This window comes from Carcharodon carcharias, chromosome 7 (assembly GCF_017639515.1).
Source record: "Carcharodon carcharias isolate sCarCar2 chromosome 7, sCarCar2.pri, whole genome shotgun sequence".
Taxonomy (NCBI): domain Eukaryota; kingdom Metazoa; phylum Chordata; class Chondrichthyes; order Lamniformes; family Lamnidae; genus Carcharodon; species Carcharodon carcharias.
In genome coordinates, this window is record NC_054473.1 from 125,798,186 (window position 1) to 125,825,831 (window position 27,646).

The 27,646-nt window shown below is 42.7% G+C and overlaps 1 protein-coding gene across 1 annotated transcript in view; it reads left to right on the forward strand.

Moving 5' to 3' along the window:
- cpne2 (copine II) overlaps positions 1 to 27,646 on the forward strand; it is a 276,356-nt gene that overhangs the window by 141,421 nt on the left and 107,289 nt on the right. The window contains exon 11 of the mRNA XM_041191951.1: positions 13,355 to 13,488. Within this exon, the coding sequence (XP_041047885.1) occupies positions 13,355 to 13,488 (134 nt within the window). The remainder of the gene's footprint in view (positions 1 to 13,354; positions 13,489 to 27,646) is intronic.

The following is a 27,646-nucleotide window of genomic DNA, read 5'->3' on the forward strand; positions in this document are numbered from 1 at the left end:
AGATTTGAGGTTGGGAGAAGGGGCAGCATGGAAGTAAAGAATATTGTATTGTAAATATATTTGGTTAAGGACTTGGGGGAGAGCTTTTAATAAGGGTGTTCGGCCTGAGTAAGGGTTAATGTGGGATTGGGGAAACAGTGCCACCCACATAGTGATATAGAGACTCACGTGATGGTAGGCTGTGTGTAGAGAAGAGTCTGGAAGGAGCCAGCATGGAGACAGCACCCATGCATGGCAGTACCTTGGAAATGCATATAGTTATGGGTTACCGATAGATGGCTTATATTAACCTGGTTTATATTAACCATACAAGCCTCCAGACCTCTGAGTGAGACACCAAACGACCTTACAACAGCCCCGTCCTTTCTTTGACTCACTGCAGGCCTTTCTAGGAGATGTGATCTCACTGGATTTTGAGATTTCAGGCCAAGCTTTCTTAGCAAAAATTCCCTCTCCCTGAATCGGCTGGTGAACATATCCTGTCCCAGGTAAAGGGGAAGCAGCGATGCCCAAGTCACCGACATGGTACAGCACCCACTTCTTCTTGGGATCACAACACCTAAATCCCATGTCTTTCAGTGGGTATTTAATTAATGCAAGATTAACAGTGGGGATGGACCTATTTGGTCTTGGCTCGTGCATTTGAAACAGAGCCTCTGAGCTAAAATGCTTTCCTCACCTCCGTATTGCTTATGTTCTGACTCAGCCTGTAGCTGATCCATATCTCTGAAGCACTGCCAGCCTTGTTTACCAATGGGTTAATATTGTAGCAGCAGCTATCCTGCAGCTAAGTTTTATTCTTTAATACAAATTTCTATTCAAGTGGGTTTCTAAAGCCAAGTTCTTATATTCAGGCCTCCATGTGTGTTTGTACCATGGTTGTCTCCAGACCTTTTGTTTTATTAGTTTCACTGAATCTAGAGTCAGTTGAGCTCTGATTCTTTCATCTGTAACTTGTTGCCTTGACAATTGATTTTTGCCGTATATTACCACAATAGTACTTCAGTAATCATCTTGGCTTTTTTATGTACAAATGGTGTTACTTCTAATAAAGCCAATAAGGAAGCCATTTCCATAAGAACCACAAGAAAGCAAAATAACCCTGAAAATATGAATACGCAGATCTCCTCTTCAGCAACAACAGCGATTTTCATAATTTTCATTTATAAAGCTCCTTCAACATAGTAAAAAGGGCCAAGGTGTTTCAAAGGTGTATAATCAGTCAAAAGTTGACACTGAGCCAAAAGAAGGAGACATTAGGACAGGTGACCAAACAATTGGTCAAAAAAAATGGTTAACAGTACCTTACAGGAAGAGAGCAAGGTGGAGAGACAGAGATTTTGGGAGCTATTTTCAGAGTTGGGGGCTAGATGGTTGAAGATATGACCACCAAGGATGGGGAAAAGGAAGCTGGGGATGCAGAAGAGGCCAGAGTTGAAGGAAAGCAGATTTCTCAGAGGTTGGTAGGATTGCATTGCTATTCAGAATTATCATTGGAAAGTTGAAGGAGGAAGATCGAAGAATGGTTTTCACTCAGAGGCATTTTTCAGCAGAGAATGCTTTACCAAGAGTGACTATTGAAGCAGATTAGAACATTATTTAAAGTAGAATTACATATGAATATTGATAATGGAAGGACATAACAGGAATGGGGTTAGAATAGATTGCTCCTGTTGAGGATCTAGTAAAGGTTTGATGGGTAGAATGGCCTTCATTTTTTCTATGAATGCTATGAATCTGCTTGACAGCCATTGTCTTATGACTCTTCAACTGAGGTTCTCTTTCTCCCCTCCATAATATTACTCTGTGACTATCACTTCTGAAGTGGCTAGGAACAGGTTCCTGTGTCCAGGTCTATTCTGGCTGAGAACCAGCTAATCTTTAATCCGATTAGTTCTAGGTTAAGTTTTGCTTGAGGCCCTAAAACTAGATTGCATTTTCTGGCACAGGTAGTGTGGATTTTACTGGAATTCATTACAGTTCCACAGCCCATTGGTTACTTATTATGAAGAAACATGGAAATAATTGTTACAATGTAGCAATAGAAATCCATATGACTAAAACCAGCAAAGGCAAAAATTCAATAAATTAACACAAAACAAGCCAGGAAACACTTTCTTAAATTGTGCCCCTTGATTACTGAAGGAGCAGTTTTCTATAATGTTCAAATAGCTGAGTTTCTTTTTTAAATGTTTTAATTTTTTTACGTATTGATGTATTCCTCTTTGTTATCATTGGACATCAGATTTTGTGGGGCTGTCAGAAGGTCCCATTACTGTTGAAACTGACCTTCCAATTTTCTTCTCTTTCCTCTAACCTCAATAGGCTCTTCCCATCTCTCTGATCCTGAGCTGATAAAGTGAGGGTTAGATCTCCGGGAGCAATTTTAATCTAACTTGCCCTGCGGAAAACTGACAGGATTGGGCGGAACCTCGGTTTTACACCCTGTCAGTATTACTCTCCATCGACACCAATCAGATGGGGTATAAAAGCAATGTTGCACCTATCAGTTTCCCGATGGACTGGTACAGTTAAAAATGTCCCCCTGTGTGCTCCTGTAACATGGCAGGTGCAGTTATTAATTTGCGCTAGTGTTGCTGTGCCACCTGTAATGATACAAGTTAAAGAGATCAATGCAACCAGGACAGAAATGTTTTGAGCCTTAAGGAATTTAGACCTCTGCAGCATTTGTGGAAACAGATTTCAGTAAACTGTGATTCATTTAAACCTATCTTTAGCATTCTTTCTGTAGAGTTTTAAAGTATTATCAGATCTTCTGTGGCATCATTTTGCAATACATTGGATGATGCACTGTTTTATAAAGACCACATAATGCCCCGTGTTGTTTCTGCTGCTGACTTGGGCCTTTCTGCAACTGGCTGTTTAAAGCCATGAGGCCTGATTGTTGTATGAACACATTGCGGGGTCAATTACAGGCTAATTGCTCTGAAGAAGATCCTGATAACAATTAGAAAGTTATTGTCTGTTTCTCCAGATTGGCAGTTTGTAAGACCCCAGCTGCTTCACAAGGTTAGAAGAAAGCACCAGGAAATTGATTTGATGGATGTTCATTTTCTATTAACTGTGACAGATATGTGGTGGGTGACTATGACACCGGAATGTGACAGGTGTATGTCAGGTCTTTTATATAGACTAGCAGATCTCTCATAGTCCAGGGCTGCGCTGCCGGAAGAAGACTGCTAAGAATGTGGAATTGGGCAATGGATGCACATTCCCAATAATTTTAGAAAGAAGATCATAAGAGGTCTCGCAGAGACAGTAGTACAAGTGCATTTGGTCCATGGGAATTAAATTTAAAAAAAAACTTTTTCTTACCCACTGCAGGTTGATAAAGACATGCAACAGATATGATCAACTGTTGTTTTCTGTTTTCACACAAGATAGCCAGCTGCATTAACTATTTAACATAGATTGCAAAATATAATGATTGCTGTTTGAAATGTGTTATATTTTAAAATCCTGACACACTCTGGTAAAGGCCAGTCTTACTGTCAATCATAAAATTGAGCAGTAAATAGCATTGTAAGTGCAACTGGGGGAGATGGTGGCATAATGGCAATGTCATTGGGCTAGTAATCCAGAGTTGCAGGCTAAAACAAATCTCATCATGGTAGCTGGTGGATCTTAAACTCATTTAATTAATAAAATCTGGAATTGAAAGCTGTCTCAGTAATGGTGACCATAAAATTATCATCAATTGTTGTAAAAACCCATCTGATTCACTAATGTCCTTTAGAGACAGAAACCTGTCACCCTTACCTGGTCTGGCCTACATGTGACTCCATGGCCTAGCAAGTCACTTGTTCAAGGGCAATTAGGCAAATTGGGCAACAAATATTGGTCTTTCCATGATGCCCACATCCCATGAAAGAATAAAAAAAGTTAACACAGAAGAACCAAGCCAAAACAGCATCTTGAGAGAAGGTAAGGAGATTGAGTGGGAAGAATGACGACCAATATGACAAAGTCAAGTGCACCAAAACTTCCCAAAAATGTTTCATAGTTTTTCATCAGCCAAGGACTGTAGGGTAAACTTGGGAACTGATGAGAAATTGCCCTTGGGTAGAAAGCAGTGAGAATGAGTTATCTCAGAGCAAAAGACAACCAAGAGTCAGTGGGAGTGGGGGTGGTTATCCAGGTTTGGTATAGAATCACTGCTACTTTTCATTTTTGTAAATGGCCTGGATTCAGAAATTCCATGATAAAAGTGGTCACATTTGCCAACCCAAACTGGAGGGGCAGTGGAATCAGGACAAAACAGCACAAAAACTACAAAATGAGTTGCACAAAATGTTCAAGAGCAGAATAAACTTAACACCAATGAACCCAAGTGTTGTACACAGCATGGAAAAATAAGCAACAAATGCACTCAATTAATAATTTCCAAATAGCTAAAGATGAAATAGATGAAATGCAGAGTGGCAATTATCAAAGCCAATAGAATATTGAGTTACATTAACCAAAAAGTAGAATACAAGTCCAAGGAAGTTATAATCAAATGGGAAAATCTGATCAGACCACATCTTGAGTACTGTGCCCTATACTGCTTTTCAAGACACTAGCGTGACAGTCGAGCACTGGACACATTGCAGAGAAGAGCGAAGGGTCTGCGTTTTGAGGAAAGACTGGAGAGACTTACACTTTTCACCCTTGTGATTTTATGATTCTGTCTCTGAATCTGTAAACAAATACATGAATCAATACATGTAAATGGCATAAACAGTCAACACTTTTCATATCGTTGTTCAAATAATTTATCTCATAAGTCCAAAACATTCATGTGATGATGTTTTGTGATTTTTATACGTCTGTATTTTTGCACTGGATTACAAGGTGTGGGCTGCGCAGACAGGAAATCCTTGCAAGCTCCATGGAATGTTTGCTAGCCTCTAAAGTGAAGGATCTTTTATCCTATCCTGAAGCATGATGACGGAAAATGGGACTTCCCATGACTGACATGGAAGCAGCCTATGAGGAGGAACCAAACCATTGCCAAAATTAGTTAAGCACACTTTCTCTTTCACAAAGCCATTATTGACTCTGCCTGAGTACATTGCGATTTTCCAAGTATTCTGCTATAACCTCCTAAATAATGGCTTCTAGCAATTTCCCTATGTTAGGCCTGTTCTTATTCTAAATAAAAACAGAATTACCTGGAAAAACTCAGCAGGTCTGGCAGCATCGGCGGAGAAGAAAAGAGTTGACGTTTTGAGTCCTCATGACCCTTCAACAGAACTAGGTGAATCCAAGGAGAGGGGTGAAATATAAGCTGGTTTAAGGTGGGGGGGAGAGAAATGGAGGGGGGGGGTGTGGTTGTAGGGACAAGCAAGCAGTGATAGGAGCAGATAATCAAAAGAGTTCATAGACAAAAGAACAAAAGAACGCAGAGGTGTTGAAGTTGGTGATATTATCTAAATAAATGTGCTAATTAAGAATGGATGGTAGGGCACTCAAGGTATAGCTCCAGTGGGGATGGGGCAGCATAAAAGATTTAAAAATAATGGAAATAGGTGGGAAAAGAAAAATCTATATAAATTATTGGAAAAAACAAAAGGAAGGGGGAAGAAACAGAAAGGGGGTGGGGATGGAGGAGGGAGCTCAAGACCTAAAGTTGTTGAATTCAATATTCAGTCCGGAAGGCTGTAAAGTGCCTAGTTGGAAGATGAGGTGCTGTTCCTCCAGTTTGCATTGGGCTTCACTGGAACAATGCAGCAAGCCAAGGACAGACATGTGGGCAAGAGAGCAGGGTGGAGTGTTAAAATGGCAAGCGACAGGGAGGTTTGGGTCATTCTTGCGGACAGACCGCAGGTGTTCTGCAAAGCGGTCGCCCAGTTTACGTTTGGTCTCTCCAATGTAGAGGAGACCACATTGGGAGCAATGAATGCAGTAGACTAAGTTGGGGGAAATGCAAGTGAAATGCTGCTTCACTTGAAAGGAGTGTTTGGGCCCTTGGACGGTGAGGAGAGAGTAAGTGAAGGGGCAGGTATTACATCTTGTGCGTGGGCATGGGGAGGTGCCATAGGTGGGGGTTGAGGAGTAGGGGATGATGGAGGAGTGGATGAGGGTGTCCCGGAGGGAACAATCCCTACAGAATGCCGCCAGGGGGGGTGAAGGGAAGATGTGTTTGATGGTGGCATCATGCTGGAGTTGGCGGAAATGGCGGAGGATGATCCTTTGAATGCGGAGGCTGGTGGGGTGATAAGTGAGGACAAGGGGGACCCTATCATGTTTCTGGGAGGGAGGAGAAGGCGTGAGGGCAGATGCGCGGGAGATGGGCCGGACACGGTTGAGGGCCCTGTCAACGACCGTGGGTGGAAAACCTCGGTTAAGGAAGAAGGAGGACATGTCAGAGGAACTGTTTTTGAAGGTGGCATCATCAGAACAGATGCAACGGAAGCAAAGGAACTGAGAGAATGGGATGGAGTCCTCACAGAAAGCGGGGTGTGAGGAACTGTAGTCGAGGTAGCTGTGGGAGTCAGTAGGCTTTTAATGGATATTGGTGGACAGTCTATCACCAGAGATTGAGACAGAGAGGTCAAGGAAGGGAAGGGAAGTGTCAGAGATGGACCACGTGAAAATGATGGAGGGGTGGAGATTGGAAGCAAAATTAATAAATTTTTCCAAGTCCCGACGAGAGCATGAAGCAGCACCGAAGTAATCATCAATGTACCGGAGAAAGAGTTGTGGAAGGGGGCCGGAGTAGGACTGGAACAAGGAATGTTCCACATACCCCATAAAGAAACAGGCATAGCTGGGGCCCATGCGGGTACCCATAGCCACACCTTTTATTTGGAGGAAGTGAGAGGAGTTGAAGGAGAAATTGTTCAGTGTGAGAACAAGTTCAGCCAGGCGGAGGAGAGTAGTGGTCCATCATTTTCACGTGGTCCATCTCTGACACTTCCCTGCCCTTCCTTGACCTCTCTGTCTCAATCTCTGGTGATAGACTGTCCACCAATATCCATTACAAGCCTACCGACTCCCACAGCTACCTCGACTACAGCTCCTCACACCCCGCTTCCTGTGAGGACTCCATCCCATTCTCTCAGTTCCTTCGCTTCCGTCGCACCTGTTCTGATGATGCCACCTTCAAAAACAGATTTTTCTTTTTCCACCTATTTCCATTATTTTAAAATCTTATATGCCCCCCCACCCCCACGAGAGCTATACCTTGAGTGCCCTACCATCCATTCTTAATTAGCACATTTGTTTAGATAATATCACCAACTTCAACACCTCTGTGTTCTTTTGTTCTTTTGTCTGTGACATCTTTTGATTATCTGCTCCTATCACTGCTTGCTTGTCCCTACAACCACATCTGCCCTCCACTTCTCCCCCCCCCCCCCCCCCCCCCCACACACACACACACACACACACACACACACACCTTAAACCAGCTTATATTTCACCCCTCTCCTTGGATTCACCTAGTTCTGTTGAAGGGTCGTGAGGACTCGAAACATCAACTGTTTTCTTCTCCACCGATGCTGCCAGACCTGCTGAGTTTTTCCAGGAAATTCTGTTTTTGTTTTGGATTTCCAGCATCCGCAGTTTTTTGTTTTTATCTCTTCTTATTCTAACTGAAGGGGTCCACAAATGGTTCCAGTGTCAGGGGAAAATTCAACCATTTCAGTAAGAATAAGCCTAATATCTGCCATAGGGAAATTTCCAGAACCTATTATTAAGGCGGTTATGGCAATATACTTAGGAAATCATAATGGGCTGTAACCTCCGAGCTCCCCAATGTTTGATTGGGAGTGTACCCCATAAATGCTATGGGGAATCCCTCTGGGACGTTCCCAGGTAAGTGTTTGCATGGCAATTGCCCAGAAGTGCACACTTCCTCTGAACAATTGCGCTGTGCTGGGAAAATGTAGTTTAAATCACAAACTTTGAGTGGTTCTGCCAGGGCTATACCAATAGTTACCCAGAAAAAGTTAGAAGAATAAAAACCTCTTCTAACTCCTGGGTAACTAATGGAAAGCCGGAGACTGATCCCCTCACGGGACTGCCCCAAAAGCCCCAACCCTCCAGGGGACACCCCACCCCTGACTAACTAACCCCACCCCCTTCGCAGTATTCCCCACCTGCCGACCGCCTGTGAGATTCCCCCCACCCGCACGGGACTCCTCACCTGACAGCCGCAGTCCTCCCCCCGCAGGCCCGATTCTTACCCCCACCGATCTGACTCCGCACGTCCAGCCAACGCCCCCAGCCCCCCTGAAGTTTGGCTTCCCCTAAGCCCAACCCCAGTCACCCCCCAACCCCCGATGTCCGAGCCCACAGAACCCCAGCCCCACCTCGAATGCCCGGCCCGCTCCACGTTCTCCCGATGTCCAACCTCCCCAGCCCTCCCGATGTCTAAGCCTCCCAGTCCTCCTGATATCTGAGCCCCCAGCACCCCCTGATTTCCAACTACCTCCACCCCCTCCCAGTGTGCGACCCTCCCAGCCCTCAGCCCCTCCTGAATGTCTAGCCCACTCCACACTCTCCGGATGTCCAATCCCCCAGAGCTGCTGATGGCTGACCTCCCGACAGCCTCACCAATGTCCGAACCCGCCCTGCCCCCACACCCTCCCGATGTCCGACGCCCCCCTCAACCCCCCATGAATGCCTGGTCCTCTGCACCCCCTCCATGTCCGAAACCCCCCAGCCCCCCTCGATGTCCGACTACCCCAGTTCCCCCAATGTCCGACTCCCCCCCCCCCCCCTCCCCCAACACCCTCCCTGAACGTCTGGCCCTTTGCACCCCCTCCCAATGTTCGACTACCCCCACACCACCCCCGATGTCTAACCCCCTCCCCCCATCCCCATCTGACCTCCGAACACCCCCACCCCTCAAATATTGTTTCATTTACCTTAGGCACCTACCTTCTCCCTGGCTTGTCAATTTCACTGGGACCTTTAACCTTATTTGCTTTATGGCAGCTAGTGCCGTAAAAAGGGGACTTGTCCTCCTTGAATTCAAAGGTGCTGGACTTCAATGCTGGACTTTGGAGACAGCTGCACTGCTTGAGGCATGGAAGAAATTTGGCATAGGTAAGTAGGCACGGAGTGGCAATCCGATGCTGATTGCCACTCTGAGGAAGTTATGGCCCAATGTGATCAGGCAGAATCAATATGACTTTGTGAAAGGGAAATCATGCTTAACTAATTTATTAGAATTTGCTGAGGAGCTAAAAAGCAAGATGGATGGATAAAGGGGGACCTGTAGATGTGGTGTCCTTGTATTTCCAACAGGCATTTGATAAGGTGTCACCTCAAAGGTTACTATACAAGATAAGAGAATATAGTATAGCAGTAACATATTAGCATGAATTGGTTAGCTAGAGGATTGGTTAGCTAACAGAAGCAGAGAGCAGGGAAAAATGGGTCTTTTTTTGGTTGGCAAACTGTAACTAATGGAGTGTCTCAGGGATTAATGCTGGTACTCAACTATTTATAGTCCGCATCAATGACTGGATGAAGGGACTGAATGTATGGTAGCTAAATTTGCCGATGACACCAAGGTAGGTAGGACCTTGGTGAGAGCACATCTGGAATACTATGTACAGTTTTGGTCTCCTTATTTGGAAAAAGATACAATTATGTTAGAAGCAGTTCAGAGAAGGTTCACTCGACTCATTTCTGAGATGAAAGGAAGCCGTGCAGGCTGGATCATTGACTTTATTCAAGACCGAGTTAGACAGATTTTTGATAGATAAGGCAGTCTGGGGTTATAGGGGCAGGCAGGAAAGTGAAGTTGAGACCACAAACAGATCAGTCATGATCTTATTGAATGTCCGAATGGTCTATTCCTGCTCCCAAGTCCTATGTTCCTAACCTTAATAAGAATTTTATTACAAATTATTTTTAACCTATTTTCTAAATGTTGCCTTTACTAAATTTTGCTTTTTGATTTATTGTTGTTTGACAGCTTTACAATTTGAACTAATCAGGAATTGGAGAATTTGAAGTGAGATCGAGTGAGTGAACAGGAAGTGCAAACCATTGTTCCATACTTTATGTAATATTTCTAATGAGTTTCCTGTTGTCTTGTCCACAGTAAGTCAGGCATTACAATATCTTATACGATCAGGAATATTAGTTTGGGAATTTGCTAGCAACATTACATTAATGCCTGCATTTAAGGACAGCTATTTCCTGTGGTAACTACAACCCACCTGCCAAAGCTGGGATTTAATCTCCTTGCATCATCAAGACAGTGCTGGGGAGACCAATTGAGCCCAAACAGGCAGTGTGCGGGTCATGAACAAGATGAAGATTGGCCAGCAGGGACATGAGTACTATACAGTAGATCAGATGGAATGGCCAATAGCAGCCCACTGGTTTAATGTGGAACGGTCTGTCAATCAGATAAGTAAATTATGTTTCTGATGGCAGCCTCTGGTTGTCCCTTTAAAAACAATTGCTGTGGCTGATGTTTGCCTGAGATCCAACACCAGGTGTTAAGTCCCCAATTTGTGTATTCAATGGGCCCAATGCTTGCTTCAGACAGTCACCTTGGTCCTACATGGCACTTTAGCCAACATGGGTGCTCACGTACCCAGCACAGAAAGAGCATGCACACCCTGCACACTATATCAAATTCTTCACTGCTGATATATGCTATTATGACACAGCTGATGGTAAAGGCTGAGTTGCTTAAATCCCAAAGGGAAACTTAAAATAACTGTCATAACCTATTTTTGCAATTTGTATGTTTTGAGAGGCAGGCTTTGAATTACTAGCAGTTATAAGACCACTGAATCTCACGAGGTTTTTTAATGAAACTAAATATTTATCAATAAAGAAAGGTTGTAAGCACATATATATATCTACAAAATTACTTCTATAATAACTAAAAAAATCCACTAATTAACCTGACTCTCAGTTACACCCCCATTTAGGCAACAGTAAAACCCATAGGGCAGAATTTTTCCCTTGGCATGCAGGCTCAGAGGGGGCATTCGGGAAGCCAACCACCACCCGTGATTGGGCCTGGAAGGCAATTTCATACTGGTGGGCCAATTAAGGCCCGCCCAGCATGAAACACGAGCGGCAGTGCTCAGCGCTGCCTGTGCAGGTGGGGGGAGGAGTCTGTATGCCCCCAACTGTCCGCAAAGGAACCAACTTGCAAGGAACCTCATTTTGAATTCATAAGGTCAAATGTGCTTTGCCTGGGGTCTTCCTTTAAATCTATGGGTAAAATTTTTAGCTGAGCTAAAAAGAGTGGGGCGAGCACAAACTTCATGCATGTGTGTGAGTTAACGCTATATAATCTCCCTGAAGCAACTCTCTGTCTCAGGGAGATAAACAGATTTTTAAAAAATTAATTGTTTTATAAGTGTGATGAAACGTGTCCCCTCATGTGACTCTGTCACATGAGCAGGAACATGTTATTAATGAAAAAATAAGATTTTTATTTGCTTTGGGAAACCTCATCCCAAATATGGACAAGGTTTCCAAAAAAGCGCAAAGGCCATCTGTAAGGTTGGATGGGCGGTGAAAAAATTATTTTAATTAGCTTTTTAACAGCCTTAATAGGCCTTTTAATCATCGGCGGGTGTGCTGCCAAACTGGCGCACACCCGCCGACCAAAATATCATGAGAGCATGTGACAACGTTGGGACGCACACCCGATGTCATCGCGCGTAATTTAATGTTTGGTTGGGTCAGGCGCACGCCCATTTGCAAAGCTAAAAATATTACCCATAGTTTTAAAGAAAGATCCCAAGCAAAGCACATTTGGCCTTATGAATTCAAAATGAGGCTCCTTGTAAGTTGGTTCCTTTGCAGGCACAGTTGGAGGTGTACAGGCTGGTTAGATCTTAAATTCCTCTGCCTCACGCATAATCTCCTTTCTCCTTTATACATATCTTTGTCTTTGAATGTAAATTTTCCATTCTATCACTAGGCTTTTAAGTTGACCTCTTGTAAGAATAACATCTTTTGATTCCACCAATTTTGTTAGTAAGCTGAAGAAAATAAACACATCGCTTAGTGTCTTCTAGCTAGGTGCAAGATTTCACCCATTCTTTTGAATGCTTTATTTAATAATGCAAATTGCCCCTTTGACACCTGTGTTTCTAAACTTCCCCATGTTTATCTAATTACCATTTCAAACATACTTCTTTCCATACATCAAAGCACCCAGAACCTAAGACACACAGACATAAACACAGACACCACTAAATTCTATTTTTAAAAATAATTTCCAATAACATTATAGACAGTAATCTCTTCATGACAATGGTGCTACATGATAAAATTTCATTATTTCAAGGCCATTGTACCATGAAGTAAATTGTAGCTGTGTGTTCCCTCTAAGGTTGCAGTGAACACTGGTTTCATACAGGGGTGAATTTTATTTATTTTTTCATGGGATGTGAGAGTCACTGATAAGGCCAGTATTTGTTGCCCATTAGTAGGCCATTTCAGAGGGCAGTTAAGAATCAGCCATATTGCTGTGAATTTGGAGTCACATGTAGGCCAGATTTCCTTCCCTGGAGGATATTAGTGAACCAGATGGGTTTTTACAACAAACAGTGATAGTTGTCATGGTTACCATCACTGATACTAGTTTTCCATTCCAGATTTATTTTAATTGAATTCAAATTCTACCAGCTGCAGTGTTGAGATTTGAACCCATGTCTACATAACATTAGTCTGGGCTTTTGAATTACTAGACCAATGACATTTCCATTATGCCACTGTCTCCTGTGGAATTATGAAGCTCTTCCTGTTAACTACAATGTGGGTGATGTTTCTGAAGCATGACAGCCTGCATCAGATGTACAGTTTTTATATAATGTGACTTACCTGAATTTCAGAGTGTGCTGCTATGTAAGAACAGAAACATTACAGCATGTTAAGTGGAATGTGGTATTGTGCTCCTAAAATGCAGTACACCTTCAGGCTAGTAAGTCCAATTGATAAGAAACATTGTGCGAGTGCCTACGCAAAAAAATTGAGGCTGGAGAGCTAGTAAGATCTGTGCTGAGTAGCAAATCTTAGCCGGCGTCACAATAGAGTTGCTATGATCCTCACAGGGACCATGAACTAGCGATACTTGGAGAGGAGGGAACAGAGAAACCCTTTTCCTGATTATGCTTCATGAATTGTTCATGAATGTGAACACTCAATGAGGATAAGACCAGTGAGTAACCTATTGATACTCCATTATTAAGCTCACAAATGATGAGTCGATTTGAGAGAAATACAGGCAGTGGCTGGGGCACAGTGCAATCATAACCCAGCACAATTCAGGAGAGGACAAAATAATCAATTTGCAATGTGCTAATTGGGTTTGGCATTTGTCTAATGACAATGCTTATATGGTGTGCTTTATACTCAGGTTGGGATTGACTTCACAGCATCCAATGGAAGCCCTCGCGATGCCAGCTCTCTGCATTACATCAACTCCATGGAATCAAATGAGTACCTTGCTGCCATTTGGGCAGTGGGACAAATCATCCAGGATTATGACTCGTAAGTTTATCATGTATTTTCTATTAGCAGAGGTAGTAGATAAGACAATGCAAGGCGGTGAGTTTAACATGTACACTAAATACTAGCACATAATTTACAATCAATTCCTACTGTAATAATAATTCCTGTCAAGGCAGAATACTGGAAAACTTCCCATTTACTCTATTAGAGCCAAGCTTAACACTTGAGTATAGTAGCTTAAAATGTGCCTCAATTATGTGGTTTGCAATACTTAATCCATCAAATACAGTCAATCCACTCATAGCTTCACCTAATGACTAATGTTCAACTCAAATTACTTCAGCAGAAATATGTACTTGAATGGTTTTTTTTGGTTCTGTTCAAATGTTCAGTGAAAAATTCCAGGTCTTGTAAATTGCTATTCTAATCTAAAATTTGTAGATTAAAGCATAGAGGGACTTGAAATTCTGCTCATCAATAATTTTTCTGAAAAGACATCAAATTCTTGTCTTTGTGCTTGTGTCAGCTTCTCAGTACAGTTATTGGCGGGAACAATTTTAATGTTCAAAGTTTATTGCCAGTTATTCGTTTATCAGATCTGAATGGTGGTAATATTTACAATTTACTAATGTGAAGAAAGCATCTTTACTCTTTTGAAATAAACAGTTACAGTGGCTGGGTTTCCAATTTGCAGGAACATAGGAACAGGAGTAGGGATTCAGTCTCTTAAACCTGTTATGCCACTCAATTAGATCCTATTGATCTGCATCTTAACTCTATCAACCTGCCTCACTTCTGTAAACAAAACCTAACAATTGTGCAATATTTTTCTGTCTGTTCCGTGAAATAAACCAGGACTTCCTAACTGGAAAAGAGCTAATGAACCAAAACATGTGGGGTGGAATTTTAAGGCCCTGCCATGGTGAGGGCAGGGCTGGAAAATGCAGCGAACCATTCATAAGACTTCGGTGGAACCAGAAAATCCCACCACCGTGGGGGAGAGGGGGCCATAAAATTCCACCTGTAGTGTTTCTTACGTTCATTAAGAATCAATTAAGTATTCTGGCAGAGCCACCATATACATTGAGTATACAACACAGGAACAAGCCATTCACCCAACTGTTCTCTCAGCTTGCATTTATGCTCAATGCCTTCCACATTCCTACCATTCTCCCAAGTTTCTCCCAAATTCCTTATTGAGTTTAGTAGAGACTGTCCTATATTTATGGCCTCTAGTTTTGAAACCCTTACAAGTGACAATATCTTCTCCATGTCTACCATATAAGGTCACCTCTTGGCTTTCTCTTTTCTAGAGAAAAGAGCTCCTGCCTGTTAAATCTTTCCTGATAGATATTACCCCTCAGTTTTGGTATCATCCTTGCAAGCCTTTTTTGTATCCTGTCCACCCTTTCTCTAATATACGGACAAGACTATACACAGTACTCCAAGTTAGATCTAACCAAGGTGCTATACAGGTTTTACATGACCTCCCGGCTTTTCAGTTCTGTCCTCTAAAAATAAACCTCAGTGCTTAGTTTGCCTGAATCAATTCTTTTAGCGATTTGAGCATCTTATACCTAGACCCCTTTGCTCTTCTATCTCATTTAATCTCTTATTATCCAAGCAATATGTGGCCTGCTTTTCCTTCTGACGAAAATGTACCATTTGACACTTGTCTATTTTGAACTTCATTTATTAATTAAATGCCTATTCTCAAGCTAATTAATGGCATCTTGTATTTTTCCACTATCTTCCTTTGTATTAATTACAACAGCAAATTCGGTGTCGCCTCCAAATTTAGAAATTGTGCTTCTGATTCACGAGTCCAGATCATTTATGTAAATTGTGAACAGCAGTGGTTTTAGCATTGATCCTTGTGGAACAGCATTTTCTGCCTTTTGCTAATTGTGAAGCTGCACTTAATCCCTATTCTTGTGCTTTCCGTTTTGGAGCCAGCTTGCTATCTATTCTATTACATGCCCAATGAATTTATCATGTGGTACCTTATCAAAGGCTATTTGAAAGTCCAAATATGTTACATCTGCTACATTAGCCTTATTTACTGTTTCCCTTACTTCTTCAAAGAATTCAGTAAGGTTGGTCAGGCATGTCCAGATGTTTTTCCCTTACATTTTTGAATAAAAATTCTGCTTTCTTCATATCATGGATGTTAAATTAATTAGTTTATAGCTCCCTGGACTTGTGCTATCTTCCTTTTTAAATATAGGAATAACATTATATTTTGTAAGCCCTTGCTGCAGAAAGGACATTGCCTTCCTGGCTGACCTTCCACCTTGTGCCTTTCATAACGGTGAACTCATCCAAAACTCTGCCCATGTCCTAATTCACACCAAGCTCCATTCCATTCCCCTCTCCCATTCCCTTTGAGCAAACGTTTGATCTCCCATTATAGTACCTCCTTCTGTAGCTCCGTGTCAATTCTTATCTGACAATGCTCCTGTGAAATGCCTTGGGATGATTTAAAGGCACTATAAAAAGGCAAGTTGTTGTTATGACCTCTTCTAAAAGTCACATTGGAGGAAGATGCTGACCATGATGTAAGTTACTGTGATGAGAGGCTTCAGTGAATCTTAAAGGAAGAGAGAGAGGTAGAGAGGCCCTTGATAGCTAACAGGCATGAGCAATGAAAATTAGGGACATACAAGAGACCACAGTTAGAGAAGCAGGGAAATCTCAGAGGTTTGTAGGGCTGGAGGAGATTACAGCGATAGGGAGGGGTAAGGCCATGGAACGATTTGAAAACAAGGATGAGAATTTTAAAGTCAAAGCATTGTTGGGCCAGAAACCAATGTAGGTCAGTAAGCACAGTAGTGACCAGTGTTTACTTGGTGTGAATTAGGACATCAGTGCTCTTACCGACAATGCCCTGATTGAAAGGCAGCTCTGAAGATGGTTTCACTTGTATTGATCTGATCCATGAGATTTAAGCAGTAGGCAAGAATTTCAAGATAGGCCCTTGTGGCCCTTCAAACTTTCGTCACTGTATGGTGGCATGAACAAAAAAGCATGACACGTTGTTGAGGATTGTGGTGCTGGTATCAGATCAATAGGATACTAGATCAATGGAATGATCAGAACTAAAAGTATGCAAAAAATGTGAAATTTCTACCATATTCTGTCAAACAAAGAAGTCACTCACAGAGTAATAAAAAAAATTGACCATGTCAAGCGCCTCCATACAGATTGGAGGTCAAACACTCCACTAGGTGTAGGGTTGCATTATAGGGTGGTCCCACAGGAGACGAGCCTTTATGCTGGGATTTTCCTTGTAACATTTACTTGAAAGTAAAATGCACTCTTTAGTATCACTGTTGTTATGATCCTTGACCAGACCCCCAAGTTTTTGGAAGGATTCGGTGAGGGACCAATAACGTTTGTTTCAAGTTTTCAAGGTTTGAGATTCAAGACATTTGCTCAGTGAATAAAGCCACAGATTCCACGGGTTTTGAGCAAACAAAAATAAACTTCATGGGCAGAATTTTCTGCCTGCCGGGCGGGCAGGCGGGCCCGACCCAATCTCCGGCGGTCGGGGAGCTGATCCCTGCCGGAGAAGCAGGCCCTGCCGCCATTTTACATGAGTGGGCCAATTAAGGCCTGCCCAGCATGACGTCCGGCGGTAAGCATTATGCACTTGCTATGCGGGCGGGGTGGATTTCCCAGAAGCGAGAGTGTGTTCTTTTGCGCACATGCAAGAAACAGCACACATCTCCCTGAGGTTTAATGCTGCTTCAGGGAGATCACTGACACTTTTAAAAATATGAAAAATAGAAAAAAAATTCCTTAACATGTCCCCCTCATGTGACAATGTCACATGAGATGGGACATGTTCATAATTTACATTATAAGTTTATTAAACTTTTTAAACCCCTACATGAAACCTCATCCTGCCAGTGGATGAGGTTTCATGTTTTTTCTATTGCCCGCCAGGGCTCCTGGCCTGCCCGCCAACCTTAAGGTTGGACGGGCAGGTCTTTTAATTGTTTAAATGATCCTGTCAATGGCCTCAATTGGCATTGACAGGTCGGCGGGCACACAGCTGATTTGGCTGTGCCCCCGCCTTCCTGAAAATTTAAATGGGGCGGGATGACAATGGGGGTACCCCCCAATGTCATCCCGCGTCATTTTATGCTTCAGCGAGCAGGCCCCACCCCCTGCTCTCCGACAGCAAAATTCTGCCCTACAAGATCAAAAAGGTAAAACAATTTACTATATCTATCTTATACTCTAACATTCAGGGTAAATATGAGGTACATGTGAATTAACAGGAAAACGAGGGCCGGACACACCACACTACATAATAAATGGCAGATGTGATGACCAAGACAGAGTCCATGGATTTATTAATAACCCACCGAGATATCAGTAAACACTGTTAGTCAACCAAACTCACAGAAACTCCTCTTTGGAGCCTGTTTCTCTGCTACTGTCTTTTTTTACCTTAACTTAACCTAACAGAGACCTGTCTCTGTCCCCTACATGGGATTTCCTTTTGGTATATCTGCCTGTCCCCTCTCCCTTGAGGCTTCTCCCTGTCCCCTGCCTCGGACACTAATCTTCCATTACAGTCTCCTAACCCTTGTTTTTGCGCCTTTTTTCTTCTTGTATACTGGGGCCAAAGATTGTAAAAATTACAGAACTCCACATGTGCAGCCCGCTCCCGATCTGTGCATGCGCAAAAGCACTGAGATCCATTGGGAGTCGAAGTTCCAAACTTCCGCTCTCAGTGAGCCAAGTATAGTTTCCATTGCACAGTAAACTGTAATGTCTAACAATTTGGAAAGATCCGTAGGTGATAACTGGATTGTACTTTTAGCTTGGAACTGGTGTCACCCATTTCCTGCATATTTCCCATTTCCTCTTGGGGAGGTGGTGGTATAGTGGTGGTGTCACTGGACTAGTAACCCAGAGACCCAAGGTAATGCTCTGCTGACCCTGGTTTGAATCTCACCATGACAGATGGTGAAACTTGAATTCAATAAAATCAGGAATTGAAACCCATTGTCACAAAAACCCATCTGGCTCACTGATGTCCGTTAGGAATGGGAATCTGCCACCCTTACCTGGTCTGGCCTACATATGACTCCAGACCCACAGCAATGTGGTTGACTCTTAAGTACCCTCTGAACAAGGGCAATTAGGAATGGGCAATAAAAGCTGACCAGTGAACAAAAAAAATGAGTTCATGGATACATTTAAAACTCACCTGAAGCATGACTAACCTGCCCACTGATCCAATGATTTCTTAGATTAAAAGAAGGTACTAGCCTCTCAGCAGATCTCCTGTGGAACTGATTTCAAAGGGTTCATTGGGTGGAATTTTACACCAGCGGGATTTTCTGGTCCCGCCAAAGTCAATGGACTTTTGAATGGCTCGCTGCATTTTACAACCCAGCCCCCGGCATGACAGGGCCGTAAAATTCCACCCATTGTTTTATAAGTATGTGAGCACTGTAGAGTGTAATGCACAATGTTTTATTTAACTGCTGAATTGCAGCTGCATATAATCTGGTACATCCCTTTTGAGATAATTACAGTGGCTTCTTGAAGCCTGTTAAAAGCTAGTTACTTCTAGCAGATCTTCAGATCAAGTAGAGGTCAGAAGGAAAGAAGCACTTTTTTAATTGTGACTTTTGAGTATAATTAGAAGCTTTTTCAATTACTGGGTAGGACTTTTCTGCAGATTAGTAATGATTGGATTTCTTTGTCCTTTTTAATGTGTCACATGGAAATTTGCATAATTGAGAGTATGACAACAGAGGCATGGCAGAAGTGTCTCAAAGTCTTTGCTTATATTAATAGCTGGTGGTCCTTGGTCCTTGTTTATGCTGAGTTAGGAGCTTCTTAAGAACAAGAGTGTTATTTTTATCTATTCTTAGAATGTGAATGACTCTGGCAAGGATGCAATCATCGTCCTTTCTTAGTTGTCCTGACAAGGCATTGCCAGGGCATCCCCTTAAACTGCTGCAGCACTTGTCATCATGATATTAGTAGGGAATTCCAAGATATGAGCCCAGTGATGAAGGAATATTGACACATACCCAAGACAGTATGGTATGTAACTCTGAGGATAACTTGAAGATAGCAGTGTTCATATGGCATTGTCACTCTTCTAGAGGTCACAGTGGAGGGAAATACTGTGAAGTAACCATGATGAGTTGCTGCAGTGCATCCTGTAGGTTGTACATTCTGCAGCCACAGTGTGACTGTGTGTACTGAGTCAAATGAAAGCCAACAATCAAGCAAGTTTCTCTGCTCTGGATGCTTCTTGACTATTGTTGTGGCTGCAACCTTCTATATAAGTGGTGAGTATTCCATCAGACTCCTGACTTGAACCTTGCAAATATGGAGAGTTTTAAGGGGCCAGGAGACGAGCCACCTTAGTGTACCCAGTATCTCCCCTGCACTTGGGGCCACAGGGTTTCAATACCTGGCCTAAAATCAGTGGTGATTCCTAAGGTATTGAGTGTGGGAGAAGTCAGTGATGGTGGTACTGCAGAAGGTGACGGGATGTGTTCAAGTTGCCAATACCTAGCACTTAGCTTGTTCAATTATTATCTACCAGTTGTCAATAGCAAGGCCTACACAACCAATCTACCAGTTGTCAACTTTGATTGTTGTGCAGGTCTTGCTGTTAGCTGATGTGGATTATTAATGTCGGAGTTTTGAATGGAGCCGAGCATAACGGAATCTTCAATATAACAGCTCCAATCTGACCTTACGATGGAAGGAATCCGATCCAGCTCAAGCCATTGAAGGGTTTTCACCTTCATCCCTACTGACGTTATTTTTGCTTGGGCTCCTTGGTGCTACAGTCTGGCAAATAAAATGTGGAGGGCAGTTAGTCACTTCTCCTCTGGTATTCAGATCTTGTATCCACATCTGGATCAAGGCTATGATGAGGATTTGAGGCAAGTGGTTCTGTTGGAACTTGGACTGAGTGGTGGTGAGCACGTTATTGATGAGCTGGTGTTGCTTGTTGGTGGTATTGATGACGTCTTCTATCATGATGATTGGAAGGAGGCCAATAAGACAGTAATTAGCCAGGTTAGATAGTTCTGCTGCACAAGTCTTCAACACTGCAGCCAAAATGTTATCAGGGTGTCTAGTCTTTGTTGTGTCCAGTGCTATTTCTCAATATTACGTGAAGTGAACTGAATTGGCTGAGAAATGTTATTTATGTGAGGGTGGAAACCTTGAGAGTAAACAAAATAGGATCAACTCAGCACTTTCGGCTGTAGATGCTTGCAAGCCTTCAACCTTTTCTCTTGATTTAATTCTGCGCACTGCGACATTTGAATAATGAACTTGGAATTAGTGTTAAAACAGCAATCTGGAGGGGATTTTTTAAGGAAAGTTATATAGAGATAAATTATATTAACTTTTTATTTTGAGAAACTGCTAGATGTCAGGGAAAGCTCAGCAGAAGAACGCTTTGTGAGCTTCATCTGGAGTAATTCTTTAAAGCTAAAACCCAACAGTCGCTGAAAGTTTATAGATTGAAATGTGTATCATTCACTGTTAGAGAATTGTTTTGTACTGCTAACTGTTTAATAGGCCTTCCACATTTAATCAATAGACTGATCAGACTAGATACTTTAGAGCAGCCTATCTAGAAGGTGGCACGGAATTAAAACTATGAAAAAGTGAATTCAAACTCTATTAAAAATTAGGATGAAATAAAACTACAGGCGCACATTTACAATAGCAAGACATTCATTATAGAGGCATATAGGAGGCTAAGTTGGAGAGCCTCCAATAATGGGCATGGGGATAGTGATGTACGATTGACCCACACCCATTGATTGCAGTGCAGACAGCATGCCCCCTTTGTGCTATTTGTGTTGTTCATTGGCTGGATGCAAGAAATTCAATGATCTTACATGTGTGGTCAAGGTCAGCAAATGGATCAATTGATGTAACCCACCAACTGCGCCAGTAACTTCAGCCAGTGCTCAAATCACCACAACCCATCCTTCACTTACCAATAATCTTCAACAGTCAGGCCTCATACCTAACATTCATATTTTTCACCTCACCTCATCCTCACACAGTGCTGCAAACCTCATAACCATATCTCACAGTTTGCACACACTGCCAGATATTCAACCACAACAGCCACTCAAGCCAAACAGATTACATCACACTTGTTGACACACTTGGACTAGGACAAGATGGAGCACACCAGAGGCAAAATGGGAGGGGACTAGTGCGCAGCAGCACTAGGCCAGGCTAAGACACCTGGAAGAAAGGCACTAAGGGCACACACAAGGGTAATTAGTTTACTTTTGTACTTAATATATCATAGTTTGACTTATAAATTTGATTTGAAATGTTTATTTTGCAGCGGGGTTATTTTTGCATTATGGCCAAGTGGCAGTAACTGAGGGAAGGTAAGCTGTGGGACTGTTGGTCATTGGGGAATTGGGATTGCAGTTGATTAGTTCCTCATAGACAGCCCAGGCAGAAAGGGGCTGTCTTGGTCTCCATGTATGCTTGTGACAAAGGGACGGCAATAATCATGGGCAATTTTAATCTACACCTAAACTGGAAAAATCAGATTGGCAGTAGTAGCCTGGATGAGGAGTTCTTAGAATGCTTTCAAGATAGTTTCTTAGAGCAGCATGTTCTGGAATCAAGCAGAGAGCAGGTTATATTAGACTTGATATTGTGTAACGTGACAGAATTAATTAATGACCTCAGAGTAAAGGCAGTCCTAGGTAGCAGCGACCACAATATGATTGAATTTTATGTCCAGTTTGAAAGGGAGAAGAGTGGGTCTAAGACTGGTACGCTAAGCTTAAATAAGGACAACAATGTGGGCATGAAAGCTGAGCTAGCTGAAGTGAACTGGGAAACTAGGCTAGAGGATAAATCAATAGAGAAGCAGTGACAGACATTTAAGGGAATATTAAGGGAGTATTCAAAATAAGTACATTCCTACCATAAAGAAAAATTCTAAGGGGAGGATCCACCATCTGTGGTTAACTAGAGATGTTAAGTAAAGCATCAAACTTAAGGAAAAAGCATACAACTCGGCAAAGATGAGTGGCAGGATAGATGATTGGACAGAATATAAAGAACAGCAGAGACTAAAAGGTTAATCAGGAGGAAGAAATTAGAATATGAGAGGAAGCTAGCTAGAAATGTAAAAATGGATAGCAAGAGTTTCTACAGGTACTTAAGGAAAAGAGTAAGTAAAATGAGTGTTGGTCCTCTAGAGAATGATGGTGGGGAGTTAATAGTAGATAATAAGAAAGTGGCTGAAGAAATGAACAAATATTTTGCTTCTATATTCACTATAGAGGATAGGAAACACATTCCAGTAATTGCTGCAAATCAGGAGGTGAACAGGAGAAAGGAACTTAGTGAAATTGAAATCACTAGGAAAACGGTACTGAGCAAATTGATGGAGCTGTGGCTGGCATGTCTTCGGATCCAGATTGGCTACATCCTAGGGTCTTAAAAAAGGTGGCTAATGAGGTAGTTGATGCGCTGTTGTTAATTTTCCAAAATTTGCTAGATTCTGGAAAGGTTCCATCAGATTGGAAAGTAGCAAATATAACCCCTCTATTTATCTGACATCTGTCATGGGGAAGTTATTAGAATCGATCATTAAGGAGGTTATAGCTGAGCGCTTAGAAGACCTCAAGGCAATAAGGAAAAGTCAGCATGGCTTTGTGAAAGGAAAAGCATGTTTAACCAATTTATTGGAGCTTTTTGAAGGAATAACATGGGTAGTGGATAAACGGGAGCCTGTTCTTGGATTTCCAGAAGGTATTTGATAAGGTGTCACATCAAAGATTATTACAGAAAATAAAGCACATGGTGTAGTGGGTAACATTAGCATGGATAGAAGATTGGCTGGCTGGCAGAAAGCAGAGAGTATGCATAAATGGGTCTTTTTCTGATTGGCAGGATGTGACGAGTGGAGTCCCACAAGGGCCTGTACTAGAGCCTCAACTTTTTACGATTTACATCAATGACTTAGTTGAGGGAGTTAAGACATGATAGCTAAATTTTCAGATGACACAAAGATAGGTAGGAAAGTATGTTGTGAAGAGGACATGAGGTTGCAGATGGATATGGATAGGTTGAGTGAGTGGGCAAAGATCTGGCAAATGGAGTTTATTGTGGGAAAATATGAAGTTGTTCACTTTGGCAGGAACAACAAAAAAGCAGAGTATTACTTAAATGGAGAACGGCTGCATAATTCTGAGGTGCAGAGGGATCTAGGTGTTCTAGTGCATGAGTCACAAAAAGTTAGTATGCAGGTACAGCAAGTAATTAAGAAGGCTAATGGAATGCTATCCTTTATTATGAGAGAGATTGAACATAAAAGTAAGGATGTTATGCTTCAGTTACACAGGGCATTGGTGGGACCGCACCTCGAATTCTGCAGTTTTGGTCTCCTTATTTAAGGAGGGATATAAATGCATTGGAGGCGATTCAAAAGATGTTTACTAGATTGATACCTGGAATGAGTGGGTTGTCTTATGAGGAAAGATTGGACAGACTGGGCCTGTTTCCACTGGAGTTTAGAAGAGTGAGGGATGATTTGATTGAAGTATATAAGATCCAGAATGGCCTTGACAAGGTGGAAGTTGAATGGATGTTTCCTCTTGTGAGTGAGTCCAGAACTATGGGGGACTGTTTTACAATCAGGGGTTGCCCTTTTATGACCGAGATGAGGAGAATTTTTTTCTCTCAGAGGGTTGTGTGACTTTGGAATTCTCTGCCTCAGAAGATGGTGGAGGTGGGGGTCATTGAATATTTTTAAGGCAGAGGTAGATAGGTTCTTGTTAGGCAAGGGAATCAAAGGTTATCGGGGTTAGATGGGAACGTGGAAATCGAAACACTTCTGTTCTTATTTATGTTCTTCCCTTCCTCTTCCTCCTCTTCTTACTTGTGCTGCAGGTCCTCAGCTGCTCAATGTGTAATTTGTGGTAAGACCTGTCCTTTCACAATAGCAAGGTTATGCAAAATGCAGCAGAGCACATTAAGCTTGACACCTGCTTTGCCAAGTATTGCAGGGCTCCTCCAGAGCAGTCCAGGAAGCAGAAACATTCAGCAAGTCAATGGTCTGGTCTATCACATTTTGTGTGACAGCATGGCTTTCATTGTATGCATGTTGCCTATGTGTGCCTGGGTTGTACATGTGAACCAGCAGAGAGCCCTTGTCACTCAATAGCCACCCTCTGGTTTATCGTGGTGGCTCAAGTGCATTTGGCACAGTACAATGCTGCAGACTGAAAGCAGCATGACTGCAGCCCAGATATTGGACAATGATCAGCATGATCCATTATCAATGGTCACATGCCAGCTGGGCGTTGAGAGACTGGAATTCCTTTTGGTTCCGGTATAGGGCAGAGATGACACGTGGCTCCCAAAGCGATGTGCATGTTGTCAATGGTAACCTGCAGTATGAGGAACTCTGCAATCAGAGCAAAGTTGTGGGCCCGTTCCACTGTTTTTGTCTGGCAAGAGGGAGCGAAGTGTAAATAGAGAGCCTCAGTGACTTCTCTAAAGGAACATTCAGCAAACATCTCCAGTTCCAGCATAGAACAAGCTAGATGCATGAAGGTTCATCACTACAGACATATCACAAGCACTGGCAATGTGATCCTCACCCTGACCTAAGGTTGCAGTTGTGGCTGCAGCAGGTGACAGATGTCACTGAGGACGTCCTTATTGAAGCGCTGACCTCTCACAGTTGCTCACAGGTCCTGGTAGGAGAATTGTGCCCTGAATGCCCTGGGTGGATGTGGTCTCCCTGCTGGGAGTCCTTCTCCCAACCTTGCTCCCTCTTCCAGCTGCCTATCCTGTTCTGCATAGCCTCAGTTCATTCTCCCTGTCATGCTGGATTCCAAGGGGAGTGCCTACTAGTGCCCCATGTCTGGGAGCAACTGATTTGTGCAGAAGCTTTGAAGTCAGTAAAAGGTCCTGCAGCACCTGCCGCACCTGCCGCACCACTGACTGAAAATGTTTGCAACTTAAAACAACTATAGGAAGCACATATCACTTGTGAAATCAATGCAGCCATCAGAAGAAGTTAACCAGCAATTAATTTGTAAGCAGTTGATGTTTCCTTTAAATAGCACTGGTGCAGGGACCTTTCTGCTGCTGAATGTGTTCAGCCATGTGAGGTTAAGAGAGACACTGGCTGGAGTGTTTAGCTTCAAGGTAGGAGTAGTAAATCAACATTGCACACTGACTCCTATTTCCCATCTGCATGCTGATGCTCAGTGACATTATCTGAAAGCAGAGTTAGTTTTCACATGTCTGCTGATGACACCCAGCTCTACCTCACCACCACCTCTCTCAACTTCTCCACTGTTGCTAAATTATCAGGCTGTTCATCTGACATCCAGTATTGGATGAGCGGAGATTTCTTCCAATTAAATATTGGTAAAACCGAAGCCATTGTTTTCAGTCCCTGTTCCAAAGTCCATTCCCTTGCTACTGACTCCAACCCTCTCTCCCGCAAAAGTCTGGGATTATGTAACCTTGTATCACATTTGACCCCGAGTTAAGCTTCCGGTCTCATACTAAGATCACTTATTTCCAGCTCCATAACATCACTTGACTTCACCCTATCTCAGCTCATTTGCTGCAGAAACCCTCATTCTTGTCTTTGTTACCTCTAGACTTGACTATTCCAATGCAACCCTGGCTGCTCTCCACATTCTCCCCTCTGTAAACTTGAAGTCATCCAAACTCTGCTGTCTATGTCTTAACTCGCACCAAGTCCCATTCCTTTATCACCCCTGTGCTCACTGACCTGCATTGGCTCCCATTCAAGCAATGTGTTGATATTAAAATTCTCATTCTTGGCTGGGATTTTTCGGTCTCACCTAGGGCGTGATCAGAAATTCAATGGATGTTTGGCTGCCTCTCCAGGTCAATTGCCATGGGTGGGACCAGAAAATGCTGGCCATTGTTTTCAAATCCCTCTATGGCCTCACCACTGCCTATCTCTGTAATCTCCTATAACCCTAAAACCCTCAGATATCTGCGAGAATTTTGCGCGACTCCAATTCTGGCCTCTTCTGTATTTCCCAATTTTAATTGCTCCACCATGGTGGCCATGCCACCAGTCACCTTGGCCCCAAGCTCTGGAATTCCCTCCCTAAGCTTTTTCCTTTAAGACACTACCTAAACCTACCTCTTTGACCAGGCTTTTGTTCATCTGACTGAATATCTCCTTATGTAGCTTGGCATCATACTTTTTTTATAATGCTCCTGTGAAGTGCCTCGGGATGTTTATGCTTTAAAGGTACCAAATTTTTGCATGACATGTTTGCTCTGCACGTTGCTATTGGGAATTCATTATGTGCCCACGAATGCCTGCACTAGTTTGACAGGTGGGGAGACTTGCACCATAAGTGCAGCACCATGAAAGCCATTTTGGGACTCTAAAGGCACTTGGAGTGCCCAAAAAATGTGCGTGGCAATGAGCCAAGTTTCTCACCCACAGTGTTTAGACTGCAAACAGGCAATGAGCATTTGCAGTGCTGAGATCTGGCATATAATAAGGGCAGCTAAGAGTTTGTGGCTTTTGAAAATATACTTTAAAAAGGAGTATAGACTTATCAGATTCATTTCAGGATGAGTTTATTGTATTTATTGGCAGAAATGCTTTGTAAGCATGATTACAATGCTGTGTTCTGTGACCATGTGCAGTTTTAAGTGGCTTTAATACATATTGTGTTTCATTAACCTCTGAATTGAACTTCCTTTGTATCCTGCAACAGCTCTTCTTGCTCTAACCAGCATCTGCGAGCATCATGTTCTGCACAATTGCATTGAATTACATTGCTCATTAGAAACAAAACTGAGGGGCTCTCCCTGCTCAGAGCTGAATGTGTGGCAAGCTGAGCTATTGCAACCACAATGATCTCAGGTCTGATCTCAGCTTGAGCTGAATTAACTGATCTCAGGCAGGGAAGGTGCGGTCGATGTCAGTGTTTCTCAGTTGGTGAGGGGAGGAATTGGAAAGCTGCTTCTGATTGCTCACAGGTGACTCCTGCTGAAAGTAAACCCACGTGCAAATGTCTAGCGATTATGCTGTAAAACACGGCTGTCACCAATGGACTTACCTACTTGAGCTCATGTCTGAGTGACAGGCTTGGGTGACTGATGCTTAGCCAACAACGAGAGAATGAGGCAACTTGATGTT